Source organism: Entelurus aequoreus, linkage group LG05 (assembly GCF_033978785.1).
Source record: "Entelurus aequoreus isolate RoL-2023_Sb linkage group LG05, RoL_Eaeq_v1.1, whole genome shotgun sequence".
Classification (NCBI taxonomy): Eukaryota; Metazoa; Chordata; class Actinopteri; order Syngnathiformes; family Syngnathidae; genus Entelurus; species Entelurus aequoreus.
The window spans coordinates 23,803,591-23,830,978 of NC_084735.1; the positions used below are offsets into that span (position 1 = coordinate 23,803,591).

Genomic DNA, 27,388 nt, shown 5'->3' on the forward strand with positions numbered 1-27,388 from the left:
AAACCCCGAGAGTAACAAGCGGTTGCCTTGTTGCCTTTTCATTAAGAACAATAAACTACTTTTTAGTATAAGTTTGCTGGTTTCAAGAAATGTAATGCCAAACGCATCATCATGTCAAGATAATGGCACTAGCATTTACTTAATTTAAGAATATTTTTCAACCTATTGAGAAAAAAGGTCTCTTTTTTTTCCTACCAAGGAAAGTGCACTTGTTATTAGTGAGAATATACTTATTTTAAGGTATTTTTGGGTTCATTGAAGTTAGCTAATTTTACTTGTTTTGGAAAGTCTTGACAAGCCAAATTGTCTTGTTCTATTGGCAAATAATTTTCCTTAGTTCAAGTAAAATACCCATAATTTTATTTTATTTTTTTCTCTTTTTTTGAACACTGAATTTTTGCAGTGTAGCCAGTTCAGTTTTAGTTTTGTTCTGCATAGCCTTCCCTAAGCTTCAATGCCTTTTCTTAGGGGCGCTCACCTTTTTGTTTGCTTTTGGTTTAAAAATTAGATACCTTTTTACCTGCATGCTGTTTCCCGCTGTCGGTTGCATATTGTGATCACGACAAACCATGTTCCCGACATCTACAGAGCAATTCGCTACCTGCTGCCACCTACTGATATGGAAGATTATAACATGATTACTCTGCCGAGCTCTAGTCAGCACCGACACTCAACAACGGCACATTATTTGCGGATTATATTTACTGGTTTGCAAAAAAAGATTTTTAGACTTAGACTTAGACAAACTTTAATGATCCACAAGGGAACATTTTCCACACAGTAGCTCAGTTACAAAGGATGGAAAGGATCGTGCACATAAGGGCACAAAAAGAAGTATAAAGTAGACTTAAAATGTACCAACTTTTAACCCAATTAGGTGAAATTACATAATCTCCCACGGCACACCAGACTGTATCTCACCGCACACCAGGGCCGGCCCGTGGCATAGGCCGTATAGGCAAATGCTAAGGGCGCCGTCCATCAGGGGGCGCCACGCCAGTGCCACAAATGTTGGAGGAAAAAAAAAATAAAAGTTGGTACTAATATTTCTAAATACATAAAATAATCCCATGTTAATTAAAATGCAAAGTAAAGCCTATTTAATAGAAATATTATTTGTTAAAACATTACGCCCCCCCACCCCCGGCACGGTGCGCCCCCTCCCTTCCCGTATCATGACTCTTTTTGGACGTCATCACATAAAAAAATCAACACAAGATGTCAAAACGGCCAAAACTGTCAGGTGCCCAGGGAAGAAAAAAGAGAAAAGAAGAGGAGAAACGAGAAAAAGACAGAGGTGGCAGGTAGGTAACGTTAGCCTACATGAAATTATTTGTCTGTTACAGAATGTGATCGTAACCTGGCTTTTTAGCATTAAGCTAATGTTACATGATTCGGCAATTGCTAATCAATAAATAGCTAGTTCTGTTTTAACGTCGGGTTAATATTGTGGAGGGGGCTAAATTGTTATGGAAAATAATAATGTAACGTTAGGTAATTACAGTCCTCCCTGGTGTACAGTAATTTGTAAGTCATTCTAGTTAATGCAATATTAAAAAGCACAAATAGAGAACTCTTAGGATCCCCTTTTTTTGTAATATAGTTGTTAAAGTCATACTGGTTTGATATCTTGTTTTGTGCAGTGCCTTATTTATATTGTATTTTTTATTTATTTTATGCAACTTGTTGACACGTTTTATTTTGTGTTTATGTATGTAAAAAATATTGTATTTCATATATTCATTTTAAATTTTTTGTATTCATTTATTTATCCATATTTTTTTTTATCTTAACTGTTCTGATTGTTAATTTGCTTTCTTTAAGTAAAAAAAAGGTCAAAGACAAAGCTATTCGGTTTCTTGTGAGTATATACACTTCACTGCCGATGTGGGGGGGCGCCACCTAAAATCTTGCCTAGGGCGCCAGATTGGTTAGGGCCGGGCCTGCCGCACACTAGTGTGCCGCGGCACAGTGGTTGAAAAACACTGACGTAGAAAACAGCATGTAAAGTAAGCTTATCTGTGCATGGTGAGGACATGGTGAGACACCCACATAAATATTGTTTTTGATGACTTTTTCATGCATTTAATGCACTTTTCAATGCAATTGTTAACACAGCCTAGGCATTGAAGTTGCAGAAAATATAACTACATATATATATATACATTATATATATATACATATATTACACTTTTTTTTTGTCATTTAATTTTTATTGACTTCTAGCATCAGACATTCCTATCCATTACATCATATTTACATACATCATACATCTGTTGTCTGCCCTAAATGTCAAAATAGAGCAGAAAGAAAGAAACAGCAGGAAAACTAAATAATATTTACAGACACATCAATTAATTAAAGAAAAAATTAATAATAATAATAATCAGAAATAAAGTTAAAGAATATAAACATATATATGTATATATATATATATATATATATATATATATATATATATATATATATATATATATATATATACACATATATATATACACATATATATATATATAGACATATACAAATACATATATGTAAACATACAGTATATCTATAAAATATGTGTGTATACATGTGTATGTATATATTATGTATATGTGTGTATATTTATATACTGTATATGTATATATGTGTATATTTATATACTGTATATGTATATATGTGTATACATGTATATATATATATATATATATGTGTGTATATGTGTATATGTATATTTGTATATGTGTGTAGATATACATACATACATGTGTAGATATACATATACATGTGTATATATGTATATGTGTCAATATACGTACAGTATGTGTATGTATGTATATATGTACATATGTGTCTCTTTGAAGCTGCCGCTCCCCAGACGGTGGATGCTTTTAAAAAAGGATTTAAGACTCACGTTTTTAGAAAAGCCTAATTTTAATCCATAAATCGTGTGATATTTTGATCCAATTTCTCTCTCTTTTATTTGTTTTTATGTATTTTAATATATAGCACTTTGAGATTTGATGTCAAAATAGTTATTAGTTATTACTATTAGTTATTATTATTATAATATAAATATGTACATATATATATATATATATATATATATATATATATATATATATATATATATATATATATATATATATATATATATATATATATATATATATATATATATATATATATATGTATATATATGTATGTATACATGTGTTTTTTATCTATTTTATTTTATTTATAAATTAGTACATATTTGTTTTATAATATCTTAGTGCATTTTTAGTGGTTATGAAATGTTTGTCTTTTCCAGAAATGACTTTCTTCGGGCTTCTGATTGAGTGAAAATTGGTTTGGGTTTGGGGTTGTAGCGCCACCTGTTGCTTTAGCAAGCCCTTTAACTTTTTCAATATTTTTTTTTTTTTAACTTCATTCTTATATTCAGCAGTGATTGCCACCATGTTAATTTAATTTTTTATTTTGTTAATGTTTTGCCTTTTTCAAATGTCACTTTCTTCAGGTCTACAATTGGCTGAAACACCCTAAAAGTTTAGGGTTATTGTTTATTTTAATTAAATGTAATTCCTTTTTTAATATGTATATAGTATTTGTGGTTTATTTTCAAATACTTTTAGGGTACTGTATTTATTTAGTTCTTGTGGTATTTTATTACATGTTTAATATGAATATGTACCTTTCTTCCATTCTTAATTTGTGGTGAACAAAAAGAACAACAAATCACATGAAGTGGTCGTTTTTATGCACCCAAGAGTGATTCATGTTTGGAATATGCTTGACTTTTTATTATGACAAATGGGAACAGGTGCTGGTGGTTCAGTACCGGTACCAAGGTTGCATTGGAGCATAAATTGAAGATGCTCAATTTATGAAAAAATCTTCAAAATATGTGACACTTTTATCTGGCCGAATAAAAAGCAGCTCCCTGATAATAAGTGAAAGGCTGTGCCAATAACTCCAGAGCAGAAGGACGAGTAAATCCAAACAAATGTTTGTAATAAAAGCTCGCATTAAAAGTCATTTTACAGTCGCTAGTTGAAGGAGTGCGGAGTGTAAAGTTGCTTAAACCAGATTGTTTATTGCAGATGTCTGCAGGAATATGCATGGCAACTATTCATGTCACAGTTAGCACTAAAGCCATGGCAGCACATATAAGTCACGTTAATAATGTCTTGAATTCTAATAAGGCGCAAGACAATGGACTTCATCATTTTTCCAGGTGTTTTTCCTGGAATGCCTGGAATGTTAATAATAATCCTCGCTGATTCTCACCTCACTCATTGGTATGCCCACCGTTACGTTTACTTCAAATGCGAGCGTGTTATCTCCCATTCTCCACGCTGAGGTGTGCAGTTTGGCAGACAAGCGAGACTCTGCAATGAAAAGTGACAGGAGAAGTGACGTTTGTTTAATCGGCTCTTTTCAAACAGGCGTGACAATAATTCATCATCATCACCTCAATGAGATGCAATAGGAAAGTCATCCCCCTACTGCAGGGCTGTCAAACTTCTTTTTGTTGAGGGCCACATTGCAATTATCACGGCTCTCAGAGGGCCACAATATTTGAAGTGGCAGACCACATTGAATGACATGATGGACCACATTAAATAACATGACGGACCACATTACAAGACGTGATGTACCACATTAAATGATATGGCGGGCCAGATTAAATATGTGGAAGGCCACATTGACTACGTTGAAGGCCACATTGAATACGTTGAAGGCCACTTTGAATGACATAACAGACCACAATGAATGACATAACAGACCACATTGAATGACATGGCAGACCCAATTATATTATGTGGCAGACCACATTAAATGACATGACGGACCACCTTAAAATGATATGGCAGGCCACTTAAATGATATGGCAGACCAAATTATATGATGTGGCAGACCACATTACATGACATGATGGACCACATTAAAATGATATGGCAGGCCACTTTAAATGACATGACGGGCCACTTCAATACGTGGAAGGCCACATTAAATGACAAAACAGACCACATTGAATGATGTGACAGACCACACTAATTGACATGACGGACGTATTAAATGACGTGACGGACCACTTTACATAAAATGACAGACCACTTTAAATGACATGACGGACCACTTTAAATAAAATGATTCACCACATTAAATGACGTGATGGACATATGAAATGACTTTACGGACCACTTTAAATAAATTGACAGACCACATTACATGACGTGATGTACCACATTAAATGATATGGCGGGCCAGATTAAATACGTGGAATGCCACATTGAATACGTTGAAGGCCACATTGAATACGTTGAAGGCCACTTTGAATGACATAACAGACCACAATGAATGACGTGACGGACCACATTATATGACATGGGAGACAAATTATATTATGTGGCAGACCACATTAAATGACATGACGGACCACCTTAAAATGATATGGCAGGCCACTTAAATGATATGGCCGACCAAATTATATTATGTGGCAGACCACATTAAATGACATGATGGACCACATTAAAATGATATGGCAGGCCACTTTAAATGACATGACGGGCCACTTCAATACGTGGAAGGCCACTTTAAATGACAAAACAGACCACATTGAATGATGTGACAGACCACACTAATTGACATGACGGACGTATTAAATGACGTGACGGACCACTTTACATAAAATGACAGACCACTTTAAATGACATGACGGACCACTTTAAATAAAATGATTCACCACATTAAATGACGTGATGGACATATGAAATGACTTTACGGACCACTTTAAATAAATTGACAGACCACATTACATGACATGATGTACCACATTAAATGATATGGCGGGCCAGATTAAATACGTGGAATGCCACATTGAATACGTTGAAGGCCACATTGAATACGTTGAAGGCCACATTGAATGACATAACAGACCACAATGAATGACGTGACGGACCACATTATATGACATGGGAGACAAATTATATTATGTGGCAGACCACATTAAATGACATGACGGACCACCTTAAAATGATATGGCAGGCCACTTAAATGATATGGCCGACCAAATTATATTATGTGGCAGACCACATTAAATGACATGATGGACCACATTAAAATGATATGGCAGGCCACTTTAAATGACATGACGGGCCACTTCAATACGTGGAAGGCCACTTTAAATGACAAAACAGACCACATTGAATGATGTGACAGACCACACTAATTGACATGACGGACATTTTAAATGACGTGACGGACCACTTTACATAAAATGACAGACCACTTTAAATGACATGACGGACCACTTTAAATAAAATGATTCACCACATTAAATGACGTGATGGACATATGAAATGACTTTACGGACCACTTTAAATAAATTGACAGACCACCTTACATGACGTGATGTACCACATTAAATGATATGGCGGGCCAGTTTAAATACGTGGAATGCCACATTGAATACGTTGAAGGCCACATTGAATACGTTGAAGGCCACATTGAATGACATAACAGACCACAATGAATGACGTGACGGACCACATTATATGACATGGGAGACAAATTATATTATGTGGCAGACCACATTAAATGACATGACGGACCACCTTAAAATGATATGGCAGGCCACTTAAATGATATGGCAGACCAAATTATATTATGTGGCAGACCACATTAAATGACATGATGGACCACATTAAAATGATATGGCAGGCCACTTTAAATGACATGACGGGTCACTTCAATACGTGGAAGGCCACATTAAATGACAAAACAGACCACATTGAATGATGTGACAGACCACACTAATTGACATGACGGACATTTTAAATGACGTGACGGACCACTTTACATAAAATGACAGACCACTTTAAATGACATGACGGACCACTTTAAATAAAATGATTCACCACATTAAATGACGTGATGGACATATGAAATGACTTTACGGACCACTTTAAATAAATTGACAGACCACATTACATGACGTGATGTACCACATTAAATGATATGGCGGGCCAGTTTAAATACGTGGAATGCCACATTGAATACGTTGAAGGCCACATTGAATACGTTGAAGGCCACGTTGACTGACATAACAGACCACAATGAATGACGTGACGGACCACATTATATGACATGGGAGACAAATTATATTATGTGGCAGACCACATTAAATGACATGACGGACCACCTTAAAATGATATGGCAGGCCACTTAAATGATATGGCAGACCAAATTATATGATGTGGCAGACCACATTACATGACATGATGGACCACATTAAAATGATATGGCAGGCCACTTTAAATGACATGACGGGTCACTTCAATACGTGGAAGGCCACATTAAATGACAAAACAGACCACATTGAATGATGTGACAGACCACACTAATTGACATGACGGACATTTTAAATGACGTGACGGACCACTTTACATAAAATGACAGACCACTTTAAATGACATGACGGACCACTTTAAATAAAATGATTCACCACATTAAATGACGTGATGGACATATTAAATGACCTGAAGGACCACTTTAAATAAATTGACAGACCACATTACATGACGTGATGTACCACATTAAATGATATGGTGGGCCACCTTGAATACGTGGAAGGTCACATTGAATACGTGGAAGGCCACTTTAAATGACATAACAGACCACATTGAATGACGTGACGGACCACATTATATGATGTGGCAGACCAAATTCAATTATGTGGCAGACCACATTGAATGACATGACGGACCACTTTAAATGACATGATGGGCCACATTAAAATACGTGGAAGGCCACATTAAATGACATAGCAGACCACATTGAATGATGTGACGGACCACACTAATTGACATGACGGACAGATTAAATGACGTGACGGACCACTTTAAATAAAATGACAGACCACTTTAAATGACATGACTGACCACATTAAATAAAATGTTTAACCACTTTAAATGACATGATGGACATATTAAATGACCTGACAGACCACTTTAAATAAATTGACAGACCACTTTAAATAAAATGACGGACCACCTTAAATACGATGATTGACCACGTTAACAGACCACTTTGAATAAAATGACGGACCACCTTAAATACGATGATTGACCACGTTAAATGACGTGACGGACATATTAAATGACATGACGCACCACATTAAATGACGTGATGGACCACATTAAATTATATGGCGTGCCACTTTAAATACGTGGAAGGCCACAGTGAATAACATAACAAACCACATTAAATGACATAACAGACTACATTGAATGACGTGACTGACCAAATTAGATTATGTGGCAGACAACATTGAATGACGTGATGGACCACATTAAATGACATGTCGGCCACATTAAATGACATGAAAAGCCACATTAAATGACATGACGAGCCACATTAAATAACATAACAGACCACATTGAATGATAAAATGACAGACCACTTTAAATGACATAACGGACCACGTTAAATAAAATGATTGACCACTTTAAATGATGTGACGGACCACTTTAGATGAAATGACAGACCACTTTAAATGGCATGACGGACCACAATAAATGACTTGATGGACCACATTAAATGATGTTGCAGACCACACTGAATGACATGACGGACCACATTAAATGATATGGCAGGCCACATTAAATGACATGACGAGCCAAATTAAATACGTGGAAGGTCACATCAAATGACATAACAGACCACATTGAATGATGTGATGGACCACATTAATTGACATGACGGACATATTAAATGACGTGACGGACCACTTTAAATAAAATGACAGACCACTTTAAATGACATGACGGACCACAATAAATGATAAGGTGGGCCACATTATATACATGGAAGTCCACATTAAATCACATAACAGACCACATTAAATGATAAGGCGGGCCACATTAAATACATGGAAGGCAACATTAAATCGCATAACAGACCACATTAAATGATAATGCCGGCCACATTAAATACATGGAAGGCAATATTAAATCACATAACAGACCACGTTAACTCACATAACAGACCACATTAAATGACATAACAGACCACATTAAATGACATAACAGACCACGTTAACTCACATAACAGACCACATTAAATGACATAACAGACCACATTAAATGACATAACAGACCACATTAACTCACATAACAGACCACATTAAATGACATAACAGACCACATTAAATGACATAATGACATAACAGACCACATTAAATCACATAACAGACCACATTAAATGACATAACAGACCACATTAACTCACATAACAGACCACGTTAAATGACACAACAGACCACATTAAATGACATAATGACATAACAGACCACATTAAATCACATAACAGACCACATTAAATCACCTAACAGATCACATTAAATGACATAACAGACCACTTTAAATGACATAACAGACCACATTGAAGGACGTGACGGACCACATTACATGATGTGGCAGACCAAATTAAATTATGTGGAAGACCACATTGAATGACATGACGGACCACATTAAATGACCCGACGGACCACCTTAAATGACATGACGGACCACTTTAAAAGACATGGCGTACCACATCTGGCCCCCGAGCCTTGAGTTTGATGCGTGTGCTGTATTTCCTCACTGACTAGCACCATAGCATCATGTGTTCTTGTCATTAACAGTGAACACTCTGGTTGTCTCTTCCTGCAGCACATATGTTCCTGTGATGAACAGAATAAAGGCCAACAAAGATAAGGTAATGTAACATACTGTATATATAATGTAACATACTGTATATATAATGTAACATACTGTATATATAATGTAACATACTGTATGTATAATGCAATATACTCTATGTATAATGTAACATACTGTATATATATTGTAAAATACTGTATGTATAATGCAATATACTGTATGTATAATGTAATATACTGTATGTATAATATAATATACTGTATGTGTAATGTAACATACTGTATGTGTAATGTAACATACTGTATGTATAATGTAACAGAGTATGGCTAATACAATATACTGTATGTATAATGCAATATACTGTATGTATAATGTAACATACTGTATGTATAATGCAATATACTGTACGTATAATGCAATATACTGTATGTATAATGTAATATACTGTATGTATAATGAAACATATTGTATTTATAATGTAATATACTGTATGTATAATGCAGGGGTGTCCAAAGTGCGGCCCGGGGGCCATTTGCGGTCCGCAGCTAATAGTTTACCGGCCCGCCACACATTTTGGAAATACTATTGTAAAAATAAAAAAGAACATTAAAAAAAGTGGAATGAGGTGAAATCTAACGAGAAAAAGTTGCAATGTTAAAACACAAGCTGCCATGCAGGCTGTTTTTTTTCTTTTGTCTTTCTTCATTTTTCTTTTTTTGCCATTGCTCAAAAAAATAATAATAATGACACAAAATCCATGTTATGATGAATTATTTTGAGGGCTCCAATTACTTCAAATATTTCACTTTAAAATGTTTTATGTGGTAAATATTGCATATATTGTGTGGTTGCCATATAAAAACATCAAAGTTTTCTTTGACAAAAGCGCATAAAACTAACAAAATAATAGTTCCAGCATAAAATCGACAGATATATCTGAAGTTGATCTCGTAACTTAAGTGTTGAAAGTAAAAGAAAAACCTAATCAAAATGTATCACTTTATGAGTGGGGCACCTTTTGGATCCCAAATATATTTAGTGATTTTTTATTTATCTTTTCACTGTGATTACTCAAAAATATGAAAGAATTAAAATCAATGGTGTCCTGTATTATTGATCTTTTAGGGCTCTAATTACTAAATACTGCATATTTCCGTTTTACTATAAAAAAAAAACTAAGTTGTTTTTGACAGAAAAGCCATAAAACCTTTTTTTTAATTTGTTTTACTTTATATCAACTTGAAGTTGATATAGAGATTTACTGTAAGCGTTAAATATTTCAAAAAAAATAATAATCTGACTTATTTTTAACAGTTTAATGACTGAGACCCTTTATGGTCCCCGGGACTCGTAAAGGTAAAATAAATAAAAAATGCATATATTTTTGTTATGGTTTGAAAATGAAAAATATCAAGATGGCCCCCACATGCTTTAATTTTTCCGTGTGCGGCGCTCAGTGGAAAAAGTTTGGACACCCCTGGTATAATGCAATATAATGTATGTATAATGCAACATACTGTATGCATAATGTAACATACTGTATGTATAATGTAACATACTGTATGCATAATGTGACATACTGTATGTATACATTTGATTATTTCATGTAAAATCAAGTTTCTAATGGACAAATGCAGCATTTCCAAAATCCGACTCAAAGCACTTTCTTAGTTACTGTGGACTAAATATGACGATTAACTAATTAATATTTCCAAACAAGTTTGAAACATTATTGTGGAAGTCGCTTCCTAGCGGTCCCACTGACAGACACTTCACAGGATCCAAGCTTGCAGGTTTTAACAAAGTTTTAAATCTCATATGTTTTATCAACTGTTTCTTTCTCCCAGAACGTGACTTTTCAGCCACGTCCGTACTCTCCCCCTCTGCTCCCGGCCGCTTACTGTTAAAGACAGCAGATGATTAGATTAACACGTACCACCTGTGAAATCTAATCACCTGCCAGCTGTGTCTCGCCGTCAGCACATGCCACGCCCCCGTCTGATGGTGCTCTGTCTTCAGCACCATGGACAGAGGCGGTGACCTTTGCTCCTGCAGGCGCGCTGATCACACTCTCTCTCCACAATTATATTATATGTTCTTCTATTGTTAATATTCTCTCTCCTCTCCTTTGCTTTTCTTTCTTTTTCTTTTCTTCACTTTCTTTTTTTTCTCCACTTTTCCCTTTATTCTTTTCTTTCTTTCCTTTTCATTCTTTTTCTTTCTCTCTCGTTCCTTTCTTTCTCTTTGCTTTCTTCCACTTTCCTGCTCTTCTGTTTGTTTCCCTTTCTCACACATGCTTTTCTACACCAAAATTCATCTATTTATTCAACCTTCTTCAACTTCTTCTTTTTCTTCTCCAGATTTTGGAGCGCTCTACCTTCCACATTTTTCACCCGGTTCAAACCGTTCCAACGTCAAACTCTTCAGCCTATTCGGGAATCGTGGGCGTTCCCTTGACAAATTCCAAAAAAATTCCCAGATTTCCCAGAATTTCAGGTTTTCCGGGACATTTTTCCCCACTCAAAATGAATTGGCCATTTTTCAAATTTCCACCATTTCCACATTTTTCAACCGATTCAAACCGTTCCACCTTCAACACATTCCAATCATCCTGGAAATTCAAACCATCATTTTTCCAAATTCAAAAAAATTCCAGGAATTCTAAGCATTCCCTTTTTTTCCAACCCTTTTTTCTGGCGACTACTCCTTTCACATTTTTCAACCGTTCCACCGTCCTTACACATTCCTCTTAATCAGGACAAAAAAACGAAGTTGTTTTTCAAACTGTAAAAATTCCCGCTTTTCCCGAAATTTCAGGAAACTCTTAAAACCATTTCTCAACTTCAACATTTCTCAACCGATTTGAAAAATTCCAACACCAACCATTTCAACTCATTCAGACCATCATTACCATTTTCAAAAAAGAATCCCGCTTTTCCCGAAATTCCCAAATTTTGGGGAAATTCCCATTGAAATCAATGGGACATTCTTCAAAGTTCCACAACTCTCACATTTTTCATCTGATTCAAACAGTTCCAACTTCAAAATATTCAACCTGTTCGGGAATTGCGTGCACTACTTCAACAATTCTAAAAAAAAATTCCAGGATTTCAGTTTCAATTGGAGCATTCACACGTAATCCTCATCTAGTTCTCTTTCCTTTCCTTTAATGTATTTGTCTTTATTTATTTTTTTCTTGCCCTTTCTTTCTTTTACTTTATTTTCTTTCTTCATTCCCTTTCCGTTCTTCTCTTTCATTTTGTTTCTTTCTCGTTCCCTTCTATTTCCTTTTTTTCTCTTTCCTTTCCTTCTCTTTGCTTCTCCATGTTTCCTTACTTTTCCTTCTTTCATTTCATCACCTTTCTTCTCTTTCCTTCTCTTTCATTGTTTCACCTTTCTTCTCTTTCTTACCTTCCCTTTTCCTTTTATTCCCTTTCCTTTCTTCGAAAGGGAATAAAAAGACCTTCAGTACATCAGTATGTGGAATTAAATTATGGAATGGATTAAGCAAATAAATAAATAAAAATGTACTAATTTAATCCACTTTAAAAAAAACTCTTCAAACTTCCAAGTGTTTACAAACTACAAATAAGAAGAACCATGATAAACATTCTGAATTTATTTTATCCAACCATTCATTTTCAAGATAATCTTACTCATTTCACCATATGAAATTTAACTTACTTCACCAATTATTATTTATTTATTTGTATTATTATTACTTATGGAGTATATTGTGAATAAATTGAGAACAGGAAGTGAACAAAAGCTTTAGCAACTGCTATGTAAAGGAAAAAGGGGTAGGATTGAATAAGCTCTGCCTCTTCCTACTCCTTTTCGAACGTGTTGAATAGAGAAACTGGAAATTGCGATGTATCGTGTTGTATGCATGCTTGTTCTAAATTAACTCAAACTCAACTCAACAACTCAAAGATTGATTAAATAAAAATGAATGCAACAAGTTTGTAATATTTATGTAGTAGAAATGTGCATTTTAATGTAATGTTATTGTATTTGGTGAGTGCACACATCAGTGAATGAGTAAACATACTATAAATGGCAACAAGTTACAAATACAGTCCTGGAAAAGGTTCTGTAAAAGTGTGCATTTTTGCTAATATTATTTAATTTGTTACGGATTTAATCAAGTACATGTGATGTCGAGTAAATTCCATTTGACTATAGAAGAAAAAAAATTCCAGCATTTCTTTCACATGTCTTCTCACATCCTGTCCTCTGCAGGTGTTGATATACAACCCGACGTTTTTTAAGTACGTCTACGAGTCTTGGCTGGAGGGACATGGACGCTATCCTTCCACTGGCTTCCTCAGCTTGATGCTGGCCGTCCACATATGTGATGAGGTATCATCATCATCATCCTCATTTCTTTTTATTCCTTTCATGAAAATGCATATTATACAAGCCACGTACAGTTCACACTTTCATTATTTTTTTTGTTTCTTATACATTTCCATTAGAGATGTCCGATAATGGCTTTTTTGCTGTTATCCGATATTCCGATATTGTCCAACTCTTAATTACCGATTCCGATATCAACCGATACCGATATATACAGTCGTGGAATTAACACATTATTATGCCTAATTTTGTTGTGATGCCCCGCTAGATGCATTAAAAAAAATGTAACTTTACCATGAATTGATTAACGTGGACCCCGACTTAAACGAGTTGAAAAACTTATTCGGGTGTTACCATTTAGCATACTTGCCAACCCTCCCGTTTTTAGCGGGAGAATCCCGGTATTCAGCGCCTGTCCCGACAACCTCCCGGCAGAGATTTTCTCCCGACAAACTCCCGGTATTCAGCCGGAGCTGGAGGCCACGCCCCCTCCAGCTCAATGCGGACCTGAGACTGAGTGGGGACAGCCTGTTCTCACGTCCGCTTTCCCACAATATAAACAGCTTGCCTGCCCAGCACGTTATAACATATACGGCTTTTAGAGAGTAGAGTGCACAACAAGGAGAGAGAGTTCTTGGTTTCTTATGTGGGTTTATTGTTAGGCAGTTTCATTAACGTCCTCCCAGCGCGGTAACAACACACAACAACAGCAGTCACGTTTAGTCTACCGTAAAGCAGTTCGTCTGCCGTAAACAGCAATGTTGTGACACTCTTAAACAGGACAATACTGCCATCTACTGGATAGCCTGCAGAACACTGAAATTCAAGTATTTCTTTATATCTCTGTATAATAAAATTAAATTAAATTAAATTAAAAAAAATATATGTATATATATAAATATATATATATAGCTAGAATTCACTGAAAGTCAAGTATTTCATACATATATATATATATATATATATATATATATATATATATATATATATATATATATATATATATATATATATATATATATATATATATATATATATATATATATATGTATGTATATTATATATATATGAAATACTTGATTTGGTGAATTCTAGCTGTAAATATACTCTCCTCTTAACCACGCCCTTAGCCACGCCCCAACCACGCCCCCGTGGTTGGGGCGTGTCGGCGGGAGTTTGTCGGGAGAAAATCTCTGCCGGGAGGTTGTCGGGACAGGCGCTGAATACCGGGATTCTCCCGCTAAAAACGGGAGGGTTGGCAAGTATGCTAAATGGTAACACCCGAATAAGTTTTTCAACTCGTTTAAGTCGGGGTCCACGTTAATCAATTCATGGTAAAGTTAAAAAAAATTTAATGCATCTAGCGGGGCATCACAACAAAATTAGGTTGTATTTTTTTCTCTAAAATTGTCTTTCTGAAAGTTATAAGAAGCAAAGTAAAAAAAATTATGAATTTATTTAAACAAGTGAAGACCAAGTCTTTAAAATATTTTCTTGGATTTTCAAATTCTATTTGAGTTTTGTCTCTCTTAGAATTAAAAATGTCGGGCAAAGCGAGACCAGCTTGCTAGTAAATAAATAACATTTTAAAAATAGAGGCAGCTCACTGGTAAGTGCTGCTATTTGAGCTATTTTTAGAACAGGCCAGCGGGCTACTCATTTGGTTCTTACGGGCTACCTGGTGCCCGCGGGCACCACGTTGGTGACCCCTGGTCCAGAGTATACTAGACCTACGTCCGTGTCCTGTGCAGCGGCGTTTTAAAAAGTCATTACTTTTACTTTTTGAAACCGATACCGATAATTTCCAATATTACATTTTAAAGCATTTATCAGACGTCTCTAATTACCATGATCAGAAAGGAGCAGATGGAAGAATAATATTCTTATTTATCTGCCCCCTTTTTTAACACAAATTATTTTAGATTACTTTATCACTGTTCCCTCCACCAACACCCGAACATCCAACATACTTTTTCATTTTCGTTTAATCATTTTCACAGTGACACGTCCAATCAAAATCCAAAATCAGTTTGATATAATTCCAGTTATTCATAACTAATAAATATTCTTGCAACTTTTTAAGTCTTTCTTTAGAGAATCCCATGCTTTCACACCAGCAAGACTCTCATGGAGAAAAAATGCATTCTACTATTTTGCCACCACACAGTGGAATGCACCACCAACAGACCTTAAAATTCGAACTTCCCTACTAAATTTTGAAACTGCCATAAAATCCTGGCTCAGTTCAACCTCTACCTGATCTGAACCAAAATTGATCCCCAGCAACTCGCGATATTTTGCCTGGTTCTCGCCCGGAAAAGGGTGGAGTGCCATCTCCGGGTTGGGAAGGAGATCTTACCCCAAGTGGAGGAGTTCAAGTACCTCTGAGTCTTGTTCACGAGTGAGGGAAGAGTGGATCGTGAGATCGACAGGCGGATCGGTGCGGCGTTTTCAGTAATGCGGACGCTGTATCGATCCATTGTGGTGAAGAAGGAGCTGAGCCGGAAGGCAAAGCTCTCAATTTACTGGTCGATCTACGTTCCCATCCTCAACTATGGTCATGAGCTTTGGGTTATGACCGAAAGGACAAGATCACGGGTACAAGCGGCCGAAATGAGCTTCCTCCGCCGGGTGGCGGGGCTCTCCCTTAGAGATAGGGTGAGAAGCTCTGTCATCCGGGGGGAGCTCAAAGTAAAGCCGCTGCTCCTCCACATGGAGAGGAGCCAGATGAGGTGGTTCGGGCATCTGTTCAGGATGCCACCCGAACGCCTCCCTCGGGAGGTGTTTCAAGCACGTCCGACAGGTAGGAGGCCACGGGGTAGACCCAGGACACGTTGGGAAGACTATGTCTCCCGGCTGGCCTGGGAACGCCTCGGGATCCTCCGGGAGGAGCTGGACGAAGTGGCTGGGGAGATGGAAGTTTGGGCTTCCCTGCTTAGGCTGCTGCCCCCACAACCCGACCTCGGATAAGCAGAAGAAGATGGATGGATATTTTGCCTTAGCCTTGAATGAACACTTGATGCATATAATCACAGCAGTATGATGATTCTATGTGTCTACATTAAAACATTCTTGTTCATACTGCATTAATATATGCTCATTTTAAACTTTCATGCCGAGAGGGAAATCACAACTAAGTCAATTTAGCAAAACTGTATTTATTAAACAGTTATTAAGCAGTGGCACAAACATTCATGTCATTTCAAAACAGAAAGTGCAAGATTGTCAGAGACATTTTAAAACAAGCTATGAGTGCACTTTTGTGCATGATGTCACTAAGATGACATATCAAAACAACACTAAATTAAAGTGCACTTTTTGTACAGAACGCCACTACAATAGTTTAAAACAAATAAAGTCCACTTTTGTGCATGATGCCACACAAGATATTTCATCCATCCATCCATTTTCTACCGCTTGTCCCAATAAGTGTCAAATAAAAATGAGCTGCATTATAGGAAATCAAATAGCAGTGCTGCTACTTTTTGTAGTAACGCTTTTGCCGCATAATTGTTCAACATATTCCCGCTTGAAGCCAAACCACCGCCAGACGATGGACCCTGTTCTGTTTTTCTTGGGAATTAATTCTTCCTTCATTTGTTACCAGATTGGCACCTTCTCTCTCTCGTATTACCACTCGCAACGCACAGTTAGCATCACAGCTAACGTTACCCATGTAGCTACCTCTCTGCTCGGGGAGGACGTGTGACGTATGTAAGAAGGTGCACTTGTTTATGTCTCTGTGAGAAGGAGAGACAAGAAAGAGTGGGAAACGCATGCAGTGTAATGCCCGCAGCTAAAAGCAACTGCGTGAGAACATATACTCGAATATCACGATATAGTCATTTTCTATATCGCACCAGAGACAAACCCGCGATATATCGCCCAGCCCTACTGCAGACTTAACATCGGCTCGCGTAAACAATAATTTCCAGCGTGGAACTGTCATAGGATGCCACCTGTGCAACAAATCCAGTTGTGAAATTTCCTCGCTCCTAAATATTCCAAAGTCAACTTTATTATAAGAAAAGTGAAGAGTTTGGGAACAACAGCAACTCAGCCACCAAGTGGTAGGCCACGTAAACTGACAGAAAGGGGTCAGCGGATGCTGGAGCGCATAGTGCAAAGACTTTCTGCACAGTCAGTTGCTACAGAGCTCCAAACTTCATGTGACCTTCCAATTAGCCCACGTACGGTACGCAGAGAGCTTCATGGAATGAGTTTCCATGGCCGAGCAGCTGCATCTAATCCATACAGTCCAATGCAAAACGTTGGAGGCAGTGGTGTAAAGCACGTCGCCACTGGACTCTAGAGCACTGCATTCTAGTCCGTCACTCTAACGTTCCTCATCCACAAATCTTTCATCCTCACTCAAATTAATGGGGTAATCATCGCTTTCTCGGTCCGAATCGCTCTAGCTGCATTGAAAACAATAGGAAAATATGAGGAGGCGATCAACTGACTACGTCACGCTACTTCCGGTACAGGCAAGGCTTTTTTTTATCAGAGACCAAAAGTTGCGAACTTTATCGTCGATGTTCTCTACTAAATCCTTTCAGCAAAAATATGGCAATATCGCGAAATGATCAAGTATGACACATAGAATAGATCTGCTATCCCCGTTTAAATAAAAACAATTCATTTCAGTAGGCCTTTAAAGTCACATCTTAAGTGCACAGGAAGCCAGTGCAGGTGAGCCAGTATAGGCATATATAAGTTATATACAGTATATGCGTAATATGATCAAACTTTCTTGTTCTTGTCAAAAGTCTAGCAGCCGCATTTTGTACCAACTGTAATCTTTTAATGCTAGACATAGGGAGACCCCAAAATAATACGTTACAGTAATCGAGATGAGACGTAACGAACGCATGAATAATGATCTCAGCGTCGCTTGTGGACAAAATGGAACGAATTTTAGCGATATTACGGAGATGAAAGAAGGCCGTTTTAGTAACACTCTTAATGTGTGAGCTTTCCATGTCAACTTTTCATCTAGGATGACCCCAAGAAATCTGATTTCAGACATCTCAGTTTTCACATTATTTGTGGAAAAACTAACTTCTACCTTTCTTTTATTACTCCATCCATCCATCCATCCATCCATCCGTCTTCTTCCGCTTATCCGAGGTCGGGTCGCGGGGGAAACAGCCTAAGCAGGGAAGCCCAGACTTCCCTCTCCCCAGCCACTTCGTCCAGCTCCAGCCGGGAGACATAGTCTTCCCAACGTGTCCTGGGTCTTCCCCGTGGCCTCCTACCGGTCGGACGTGCCCTAAACACCTCCCTAGGGAGGTGTTCGGGTGGCATCCTGACCAGATGCCCGAACCACCTCATCTGGCTCCTCTCGATGTGGAGGAGCAGCGGCTTTACTTTGAGCTCCTCCCGGATGCCAGAGCTTCTCACCCTATCTCTAAGGGAGAGCCCCGCCACCCGGCGGAGGAAGCTCATTTCGGCCGCTTGTACCCGTGATCTTGTCCTTTCGGTCATAACCCAAAGCTCATGACCATAGTTGAGGATGGGAACGTAGATCGACCGGTAAATTGAGAGCTTTGCCTTCCGGCTCAGCTCCTTCTTCACCACAACGGATCGATACAGCGTCCGCATTACTGAAGACGCCGCACCGATCCGCCTGTCGATCTCACGATCCACTCTTCCCTCACTCGTGAACAAGACTCCGAGGTACTTGAACTCCTCCACTTGGGGCAGGATCTCCTCCCCAACCCATCTTTTATTACTGAATAACGTAAATGTAGTCTTTTCCAAATTTAATGATAATTTATTTACATCAAACCACAATTTTAGTTTAACCATTCCCTCTTCGATATTATCGGCTAAGATTTTCAAGTCATCTCCTTAACAGTTTTAATTCGTATCGTCTGCGAATAATACGGACTGTAAAATTTTCGAAACCTCACAAATATCATTTGTGTATCAAATAAAAAGTTTGGGTCCTAAAATCGAACCTTGTGGAATTCGACATTCAACATTCATATATTCTGACCTATAATCATCAATCTCAACATATTGCTGTTGTTGTAAATAGCTGGTTAACCAGTCCAGGTATCACATGCACTACAGCAGTGTTTTTCAACCACTGTGCCGTGGCACACTAGTGTGCCTTGAGATGCAGTCTGGTGTGCCGTGGGAGATTATCTAATTTCACCTATTTAGTGAATTATATTTATATAGCTTTTTTCTCTAGGGACTAAAAGCACTTTTACATAGTAAAACCCAATACCTAAGTTACATTTTAAACCAGTGTGAGTGGCACTGGGAGCAGGTGGGTAAAGTGTCTTGCCCAAGGACACAACAGCAGTGACTAGGATGGCGGAAGCGGGGATCGAACCTGGAACCCTCAAGTTGCTGGCACGGCTACTCTACCAACCGAGCTATACCGCCCCATAGAAATATTTTTTGCAAACCAGTAATTATAGTCTGCAAATTATGTGTTGTTGTTGAGTGGTTGGTGCTGTCTAGAGCTCGGCAGAGTAACCGTGTAATACTCCTCCATATCAGTAGGGGGCAGCCGGTAGCTAATTGCTTTGTAGATGTCGGAAACAGCGGGAGGCATTGTGCAGGTAAAAAGGTGTCTAATTTTTAAACCAAAAGTAAACAAAAGGTGAGTGCCCCTAAGAAAAGGCATTGAAGCTTAGGGAAGGCTATGCAGAACGAAACTAAAACTGAACTGGCTACAAAGTAAACAAAAACAGAATGCTGGACGACAGCAAAGACTTACTGTGGAGCAAAGACGGCGTCCACAATGTACATCCGAACATGACGTGACAATCAACAATGTCCCCACAAAGAAGGATAAAAACAACCAAAATATTCTTGATTGCTAAAACAAAGTAGATGCGGGAAATATCGCTCAAAGGAAGACATGAAACTTCTACAGGAAAATACAGAAAAAAGACAAAAAGACACCAAAATAGGAGCGCAAGACAATAACTAAAACACTACACACAGGAAAACAACATAAAACTCCAAATAAGTCAGGGGGTGATGTGACAGTACACCTACTTTGAGACAAGAGCTATATTGATGCATGCTTGGTTATGCTTTGAAGTCATATCCAACAATTGCCACAACAACTTTTTACTGTCAACTGAGTTTCGTTTTTGAATGATTTCTGCTGGTGGTGTGCCTACGGATTTTTTCAACGCTAATAAATGTAACCTTGGCTCAAAAAAGGTTGACAAACACTGCACGACAGTGATGATGCTGCTTTTCAGCACCACTCAAAGTTTCTGCACACTCTTTTTTGTCTTTCAGGTGAACGTGTTTGGGTTTGGCGCAGACCAGGACGGCAACTGGCACCACTACTGGGAGGACAATCTTCTGGCCGGCGCTTTTAGACACACGGGCGTCCACGATGGAGATTTTGAATATAACGTCACGCAGCTTTTGGCGGACAAACAGAAAATCAGAATGTTTAAAGGTAGATGATGCCCGGCGCCATTTGTGCTGTTGGATGACCACCAAATGAACCAGGGGGGGGGGAATGTTCCACTTTAGTGGCTGAGCTCTGGAGGTTGTTTTGTTTTTCACTTCTGCTATATCGCCAACCGAACAGCTTTGCCTCCATTGTGTGCCAAACCATGCCAGAATCATACAACTGCCTACAAATCCAAACCAATCAAGAACCTAAAAATGATGCTCCTTATGTTTATTTTCATATAGGTGTGAGTTCAGATCTTGTCACTGCTGTAAATACCACTTAAATCATCTGAAAGGTAGTTTCTGGTATCTCAAATGAATCTACTGCTGCTCTTTGTCTACATGTTACAACAGGAGCGAGCGTAGAAAAAGTGTACTAATGATTGCCGCTCTTTGTAATTCCTATTAGTATTATTTTGTATAATCAGTCACCAAAAACTGCTGTGCCTTATGGATGTCCATGTTTGTGAGACAACTACATGAAAAGTGCCTTTACTGGTTTTAGCTTGCATTATGGCTTTTAAATTCAACGACATTACAGCAATGTGTTTGTCAAATATTTGCATATTAGAATATCATATGGTTGGAGTTTTGCCATGTTATGTTTTGCTCCATGTGCCTTTAAACAGCAGTGCTTTTTTCCTTCTATTTCTTTTATTAGAGAGAGAGCACTTTCTTTGTGTGCGGCTGCCATTACGTGTCAACAGTGCCATCCAGTGGACGATAACTGTAACAACATCTCTTCGTTTGTCGTCTGTTCAACTCACAGAAATAGTGGGCTTAGTTTTGTTGTGTTTTTTGCAATAATTTACACAATGACGATTAAAGAAACGGTACGTGTGATGACTATTGACTTTTTTCAAATACTTTAAAATGTTATATCGTTTTCATTTAATTGTTTTATACCCGTGTGCAGCTGAAATAGGCTCCAGCACCCCCCCGCGACCCCATAAGGGACAAGCGGTAGAAAATGGATTGATGTTTTATTGAACAATGGAACACACACAGTACATATTGAAAATATACACACAAAGTAAGGCACTTATAATACATTACAATATTTCAAATATTAACAAGGTTGAGCAGTCAATAAGATACAGTATGAGACAACAGAAATAGATTAAAATTAATTAATTTAATTTAAAAACGTATATATATATGTAAATATCTAAATGTGTGTATATATATATATATATATATATATATATATATATATATATATATATATATATATATATATATATATATATATATATATATATATATATATATATATATATATGTGTGTGTATATATGTATACAGAGATAGGGTGAGAAGCTCTGCCATCCGGGGGGAGCTCAAAGTAAAGCCGCTGCTGCTCCACATCGAGAGGAGCCAGATGAGGTGGTTCGGGCATCTGGTCAGGATGCCACCCGAACGCCTCCCAAGGGAGGTGTTTAGGGCACATCCGACTGGTAGGAGGCCACGGAGAAGACCCAGGACACGTTGGGAAGTCTATGTCTCCTGGGCTGGCCTGGGAACGCCTCAGGATCCCCCGGGAAGAGCTGGACGAAGTGGCTGGGGAGAGGGAAGTCTGGGCTTCCCTGCTTAGGCTGCTGCCCCCGCGACCCGACCTCGGGTAAGCAGAAGAAGATGATGGATGGATGGATATATATATATATATATATATATATATGTGTGTATATATGTGTATATATATATACATATATGTGTATATTATATATATATATATATATATATATATATATATATATATATATATATATATATATATATATATATATATATATATATATATGTGTGTATATATGTGTATATATATATATATATGTGTATATTATATATATATATATATATTTATATATATATATATATATATATATATATATATATATATATATATGTATATTATATATATATATATATATATATATATATATATATACATATATATATATATATATATATATATATATATATATATGTGAGTTTTCCTTGCCCGTATGTGGGCTCTGTACCGAGGATGTCGTTGTGGCTTGTACAGCCCTTTGAGACACTTGTGATTTAGGGCTATATAAATAAACATTGATTGATTGATTGATTGATTGATTTAGGGCTATATAAATAAACATTGATTGATTGATTGATATATATGTATATATGTGTACGTTAGATCAGGAAAAAACACAGAGGCTGTTTCATCCCTACAAGCCTGTTTCAGGGAAACCTGCGAAAGAGGCTCCCTCACCCCATGCCTTCACCACCGCTTGATTCCCCTCGGGGTGATGGACGGCTGGCAGCGCTTCATAGCAGCTGTCGACCTCCAGGGTCCCAACTCCCCGCCCCTCTGTTGCGAGTTGTCGTGATTAAATGTAACATGTTTATGTGTGCATGGCATGGAGGTTTTTTCCCACTCCAGACTAGGAGCCCAGTCTAGATTGTATTTTTTTACTCATCTTCTTCCCCAGCGTTTTACCTTTTTCTTATCTTTTACGGGGCGCCTCGTGGCGACCCATCAGCGTTCCTGTTCTGTAACCCTGTACACTGTTTGTTTGTCTAATCTTGAACGGGTTTGTGCTGAAAACACAGTTTCGTTGTACAAACATACTTGTGCAATGACAATAAACTCCTATCCTATCCTATCCTATCCTAAGAGGTGGACCGACATCATATACCATGAATTGATTTACGTGGACCCCGACTTAAACAAATTGAAAAATTAATTTGGGTCTTACCATTTAGTGGTCAATTGTACGGAATATGTACTGAACTTTGCAATCTACTAATAAAAGTTTCAATCAATCACCCTATGGGTGAGGAATGGGATGGCACTTCAAGTTCAGATGTGAGTCAAGACAGGTAATAAATTAAATGATAAATGGGTTATACTTGTATAGCGCTTTTCTACCTTCAAGGTACTCAAAGCGCTTTGACAGTATTTCCACATTTACCCATTCACACACACATTCACACACTGATGGCGGGAGCTGCCATGCAAGGCGCTAACCAGCAGCCATCAGAGGCAAAGGGTGAAGTGTCTTGCCCAAGGACACAACGGACGTGACTAGGAAGGTAGAAGGTGGCCAAATACTTTTGGCAATATAGTGTGTGAACTATATTGAAATATATCTATTGATAAAGTGCTGTGGTGTGTACATTATTTTCTGTCATGACATTTTTGCTGGTGTAATGAATGAGTTGGAAAAAAGCTCTGCTGTGTCAAGCCTTCAGTGCAATACCAACAAAAGAACGCTAGGGGCGTCATAAACGCACGAACAGCAGCCGAGCACACACCAACGAAGAAGACAAGAAGCTGCAGCAACAACATAACAAGGAATTACACTTACACGGCTACTAAAGAGTCCGCAACCTCCCTATTTGTGAAATGCCGAATGAAAAAAGGAATAGCGGGACTTATTTGTTTTTCTAGTGTGTTCAAGATAGGTACGTCCACTTTTTTTCATTCATTTTTTTTTTTAAAGTAGTCGTCTGCGGCATCATGCTATGCTAGCTTAGCTTAGCACGGCTATCTGCGCCGCTATATTGCACTGTCGAGTTTCAGTTGTTTTTTCCCTCTTTTACAAGTTCCATTCGGCGAGCAGAAACACGCACATTGTCACGACTACTCCAAACAATTGTGTGCTTTGAGTAATAGTTGGCCGTTAAATGATAGCGGTACACCTCTATAGCATCTTTAACACACGTGAATGGAGCTCAGTTGATTGATAGCATCAAGTGTCCTTTTGTTGTTGTGTACAATGCGGCCGTTTAATTAATTCATTTAATTAATGTTAGACAGCTAAATCACAGTTTTTGTTCTATGTTTTTAATTCAATGACAAAGTTCCATTCCAGTCGTGGGATGCCTCGTGCTAAGCGCTACAATCATTTGATTGATTGATTGAAGCTTTTATTAGTAGATTGCACAGTACAGTACATATTCCGTACAATTGACCACTAAATGGTAACACCCGAATAAGTTTTTCAACTTTTTTAAGTCGGGGTCCACTTAAATTGATTCATGATACAGATATATACTATCATCATAATACAGTCATCACACAAGATAATCATCAGAGTATATACATTGAATTATTTACATTATTTACAATCCGGGGTTTGGTATGTGGAGGGGTGGGTGGGTATGTTTGGTTGACATCAACACTTCAGCCATCAACAATAGCATCATCAGAGAAATTGAAACAGTGTAGGACTGACTTGGTAGGATATGTACAACAAGTAGTGGACATAGAGAGAGAGATCAGAAAGCATAAGAATAAGTATCTACATTTGATTATTTACAATCCGGGGAGGTAGGATGTGGAAGGGAGGGTGTTAATTTAGGTTTGAAGTTGCCTGGAGGTGTTCTTTTAGTGCGGTTTTGAAGGAGGATAGAGATGCCCTTTCTTTTACCCCTGTTGGGAGTGCATTCCATATTGATGTGGCATAAAAAGAGAATGAGTTAAGACCTTTGTTAGATCGGAATCTGGGTTTAAGGTGGTTAGTGGAGCTCCCCCTGGTGTTGTGGTTATGGCGGTCATTTACGTTAAGGAAGTACGGTATCAGGGAGGTGTAGCGGATTTTATAGACTAGGCTCAGTGCAAGTTGTTTTACTCTGTCCTCCACCCTGAGCCAGCCCACTTTGGAGAAGTGGGTAGGATTGAGGTGGGATCTGGGGTGGAGGTGTAGAAGTAATCTGACTAGCTTGTTCTGGGATGTTTGGAGTCTAGATTTGAGGGTTTTGGAGGTGCTAGGGTACCAGGGGGTGCATGCCTAATCGAAAAAGGGTTGAATGAGAGTTCCCGCTAGAATCTTCATGGTGCTTTTGTTGACCAGAGAGGAGATTCTGTAGAGAAATCTCATTCGTTGGTTGACCTTTTTGATTACTTTGGTTACCATTTTATCACAGGAAAGATTAGCCTCTAGAATGGAACCTAGGTAGGTGACCTCATCTTTTCTGGTGATAACAATGTCACCCACTTTTATAGTGAAGTCACTGACTTTCTTAAGGTTGATGTGGGACCCAAATAGGATGGATTCCGTTTTACCCAAGTGTATGGATAGCTTGTTGTCAGCGAGCCAGGTGCAAATTCATGTACTGTATATGTGTAGGTTATCTATATATATACACAGACGCAGTCAAAAGTTTACATAGCCTTGTAAAGAACATAATGTCATGGTTGTCTTGAGTTTCCAATAATTTCTACAACTCTCATTTTTTTGTGATAGAGAGATTGGAGCACATGCACTATATTGCCAAAAGTATTTGGCCACCCATCCAAATGATGAGAATCAGGTGTCCTAATCACTTGGCCCGGTGTATAAAATCAAGCACTTAGGCATGGAGACTGTTTCTACAAACATTTGTGAAAGAATGGGCCGCTCTCAGTGATTTCCAGTGTGGAACTGTCATAGGGGGCAGCACGGTTAGTGCGTCTGCCTCACAATACGAAGGTCCTGAGTAGTCCTTAATTCAATCCCGGGCTCGGGATCCTTCTTTGTGGAGTTTGCATGTTCTCCCCGTGACTGCGTGGGTTCCCTCCGGGTACTCCGGCTTCCCCGCACCTCCAAAGACATGCACCTGGGGATAGGTTGATTGGCAACACTAAATTGGCCCGAGTGTGTGAATGTGAGTGTGAATGTTGTCTGTCTATCTGTGTTGGCCCTGCGATGAGGTGGCGACTTGTCCAGAGTGTTCCCCGCCTTCCGCCCGATTGTAGCTGAGACTCCAGCGACCCCAAAAGGGACAAGCGGTAGAAAACGGATGGATGGATGGATGGATGGAACTGTCATAGGATGCCATAGGGCTGGGCGATATGGCCTTTTATTAATATCTCAATATTTTTGGGCCACGTCACGATACACGATTTTTATATCGCGATATTTTGCCTGGTTCTCG

The 27,388-nt window shown here is 38.0% G+C and overlaps 2 protein-coding genes across 5 annotated transcripts in view; both read left to right on the forward strand.

Moving 5' to 3' along the window:
- LOC133650338 (CMP-N-acetylneuraminate-beta-galactosamide-alpha-2,3-sialyltransferase 1-like) overlaps positions 1-22,324 on the forward strand; it is a 156,102-nt gene extending 133,778 nt beyond the window's left edge. For all 3 annotated transcript variants that reach the window (XM_062047468.1, XM_062047469.1, XM_062047467.1), the window contains exons 5-7: positions 9,702-9,747; positions 13,935-14,054; positions 21,324-22,324. In XM_062047468.1, the coding sequence (XP_061903452.1) occupies positions 9,702-9,747; positions 13,935-14,054; positions 21,324-21,497 (340 nt within the window). In that variant the 3' untranslated portion in view covers positions 21,498-22,324. The remainder of the gene's footprint in view (positions 1-9,701; positions 9,748-13,934; positions 14,055-21,323) is intronic.
- Positions 22,325-24,759: 2,435 nt separating this feature from the next.
- The window catches only part of cpsf1 (cleavage and polyadenylation specific factor 1), a 37,792-nt gene continuing 35,163 nt past the window's right edge, over positions 24,760-27,388 (forward strand). For both annotated transcript variants that reach the window (XM_062047479.1, XM_062047480.1), the window contains exon 1: positions 24,760-24,934. The gene's annotated coding sequence lies outside the window, so the exon portion shown is untranslated. The remainder of the gene's footprint in view (positions 24,935-27,388) is intronic.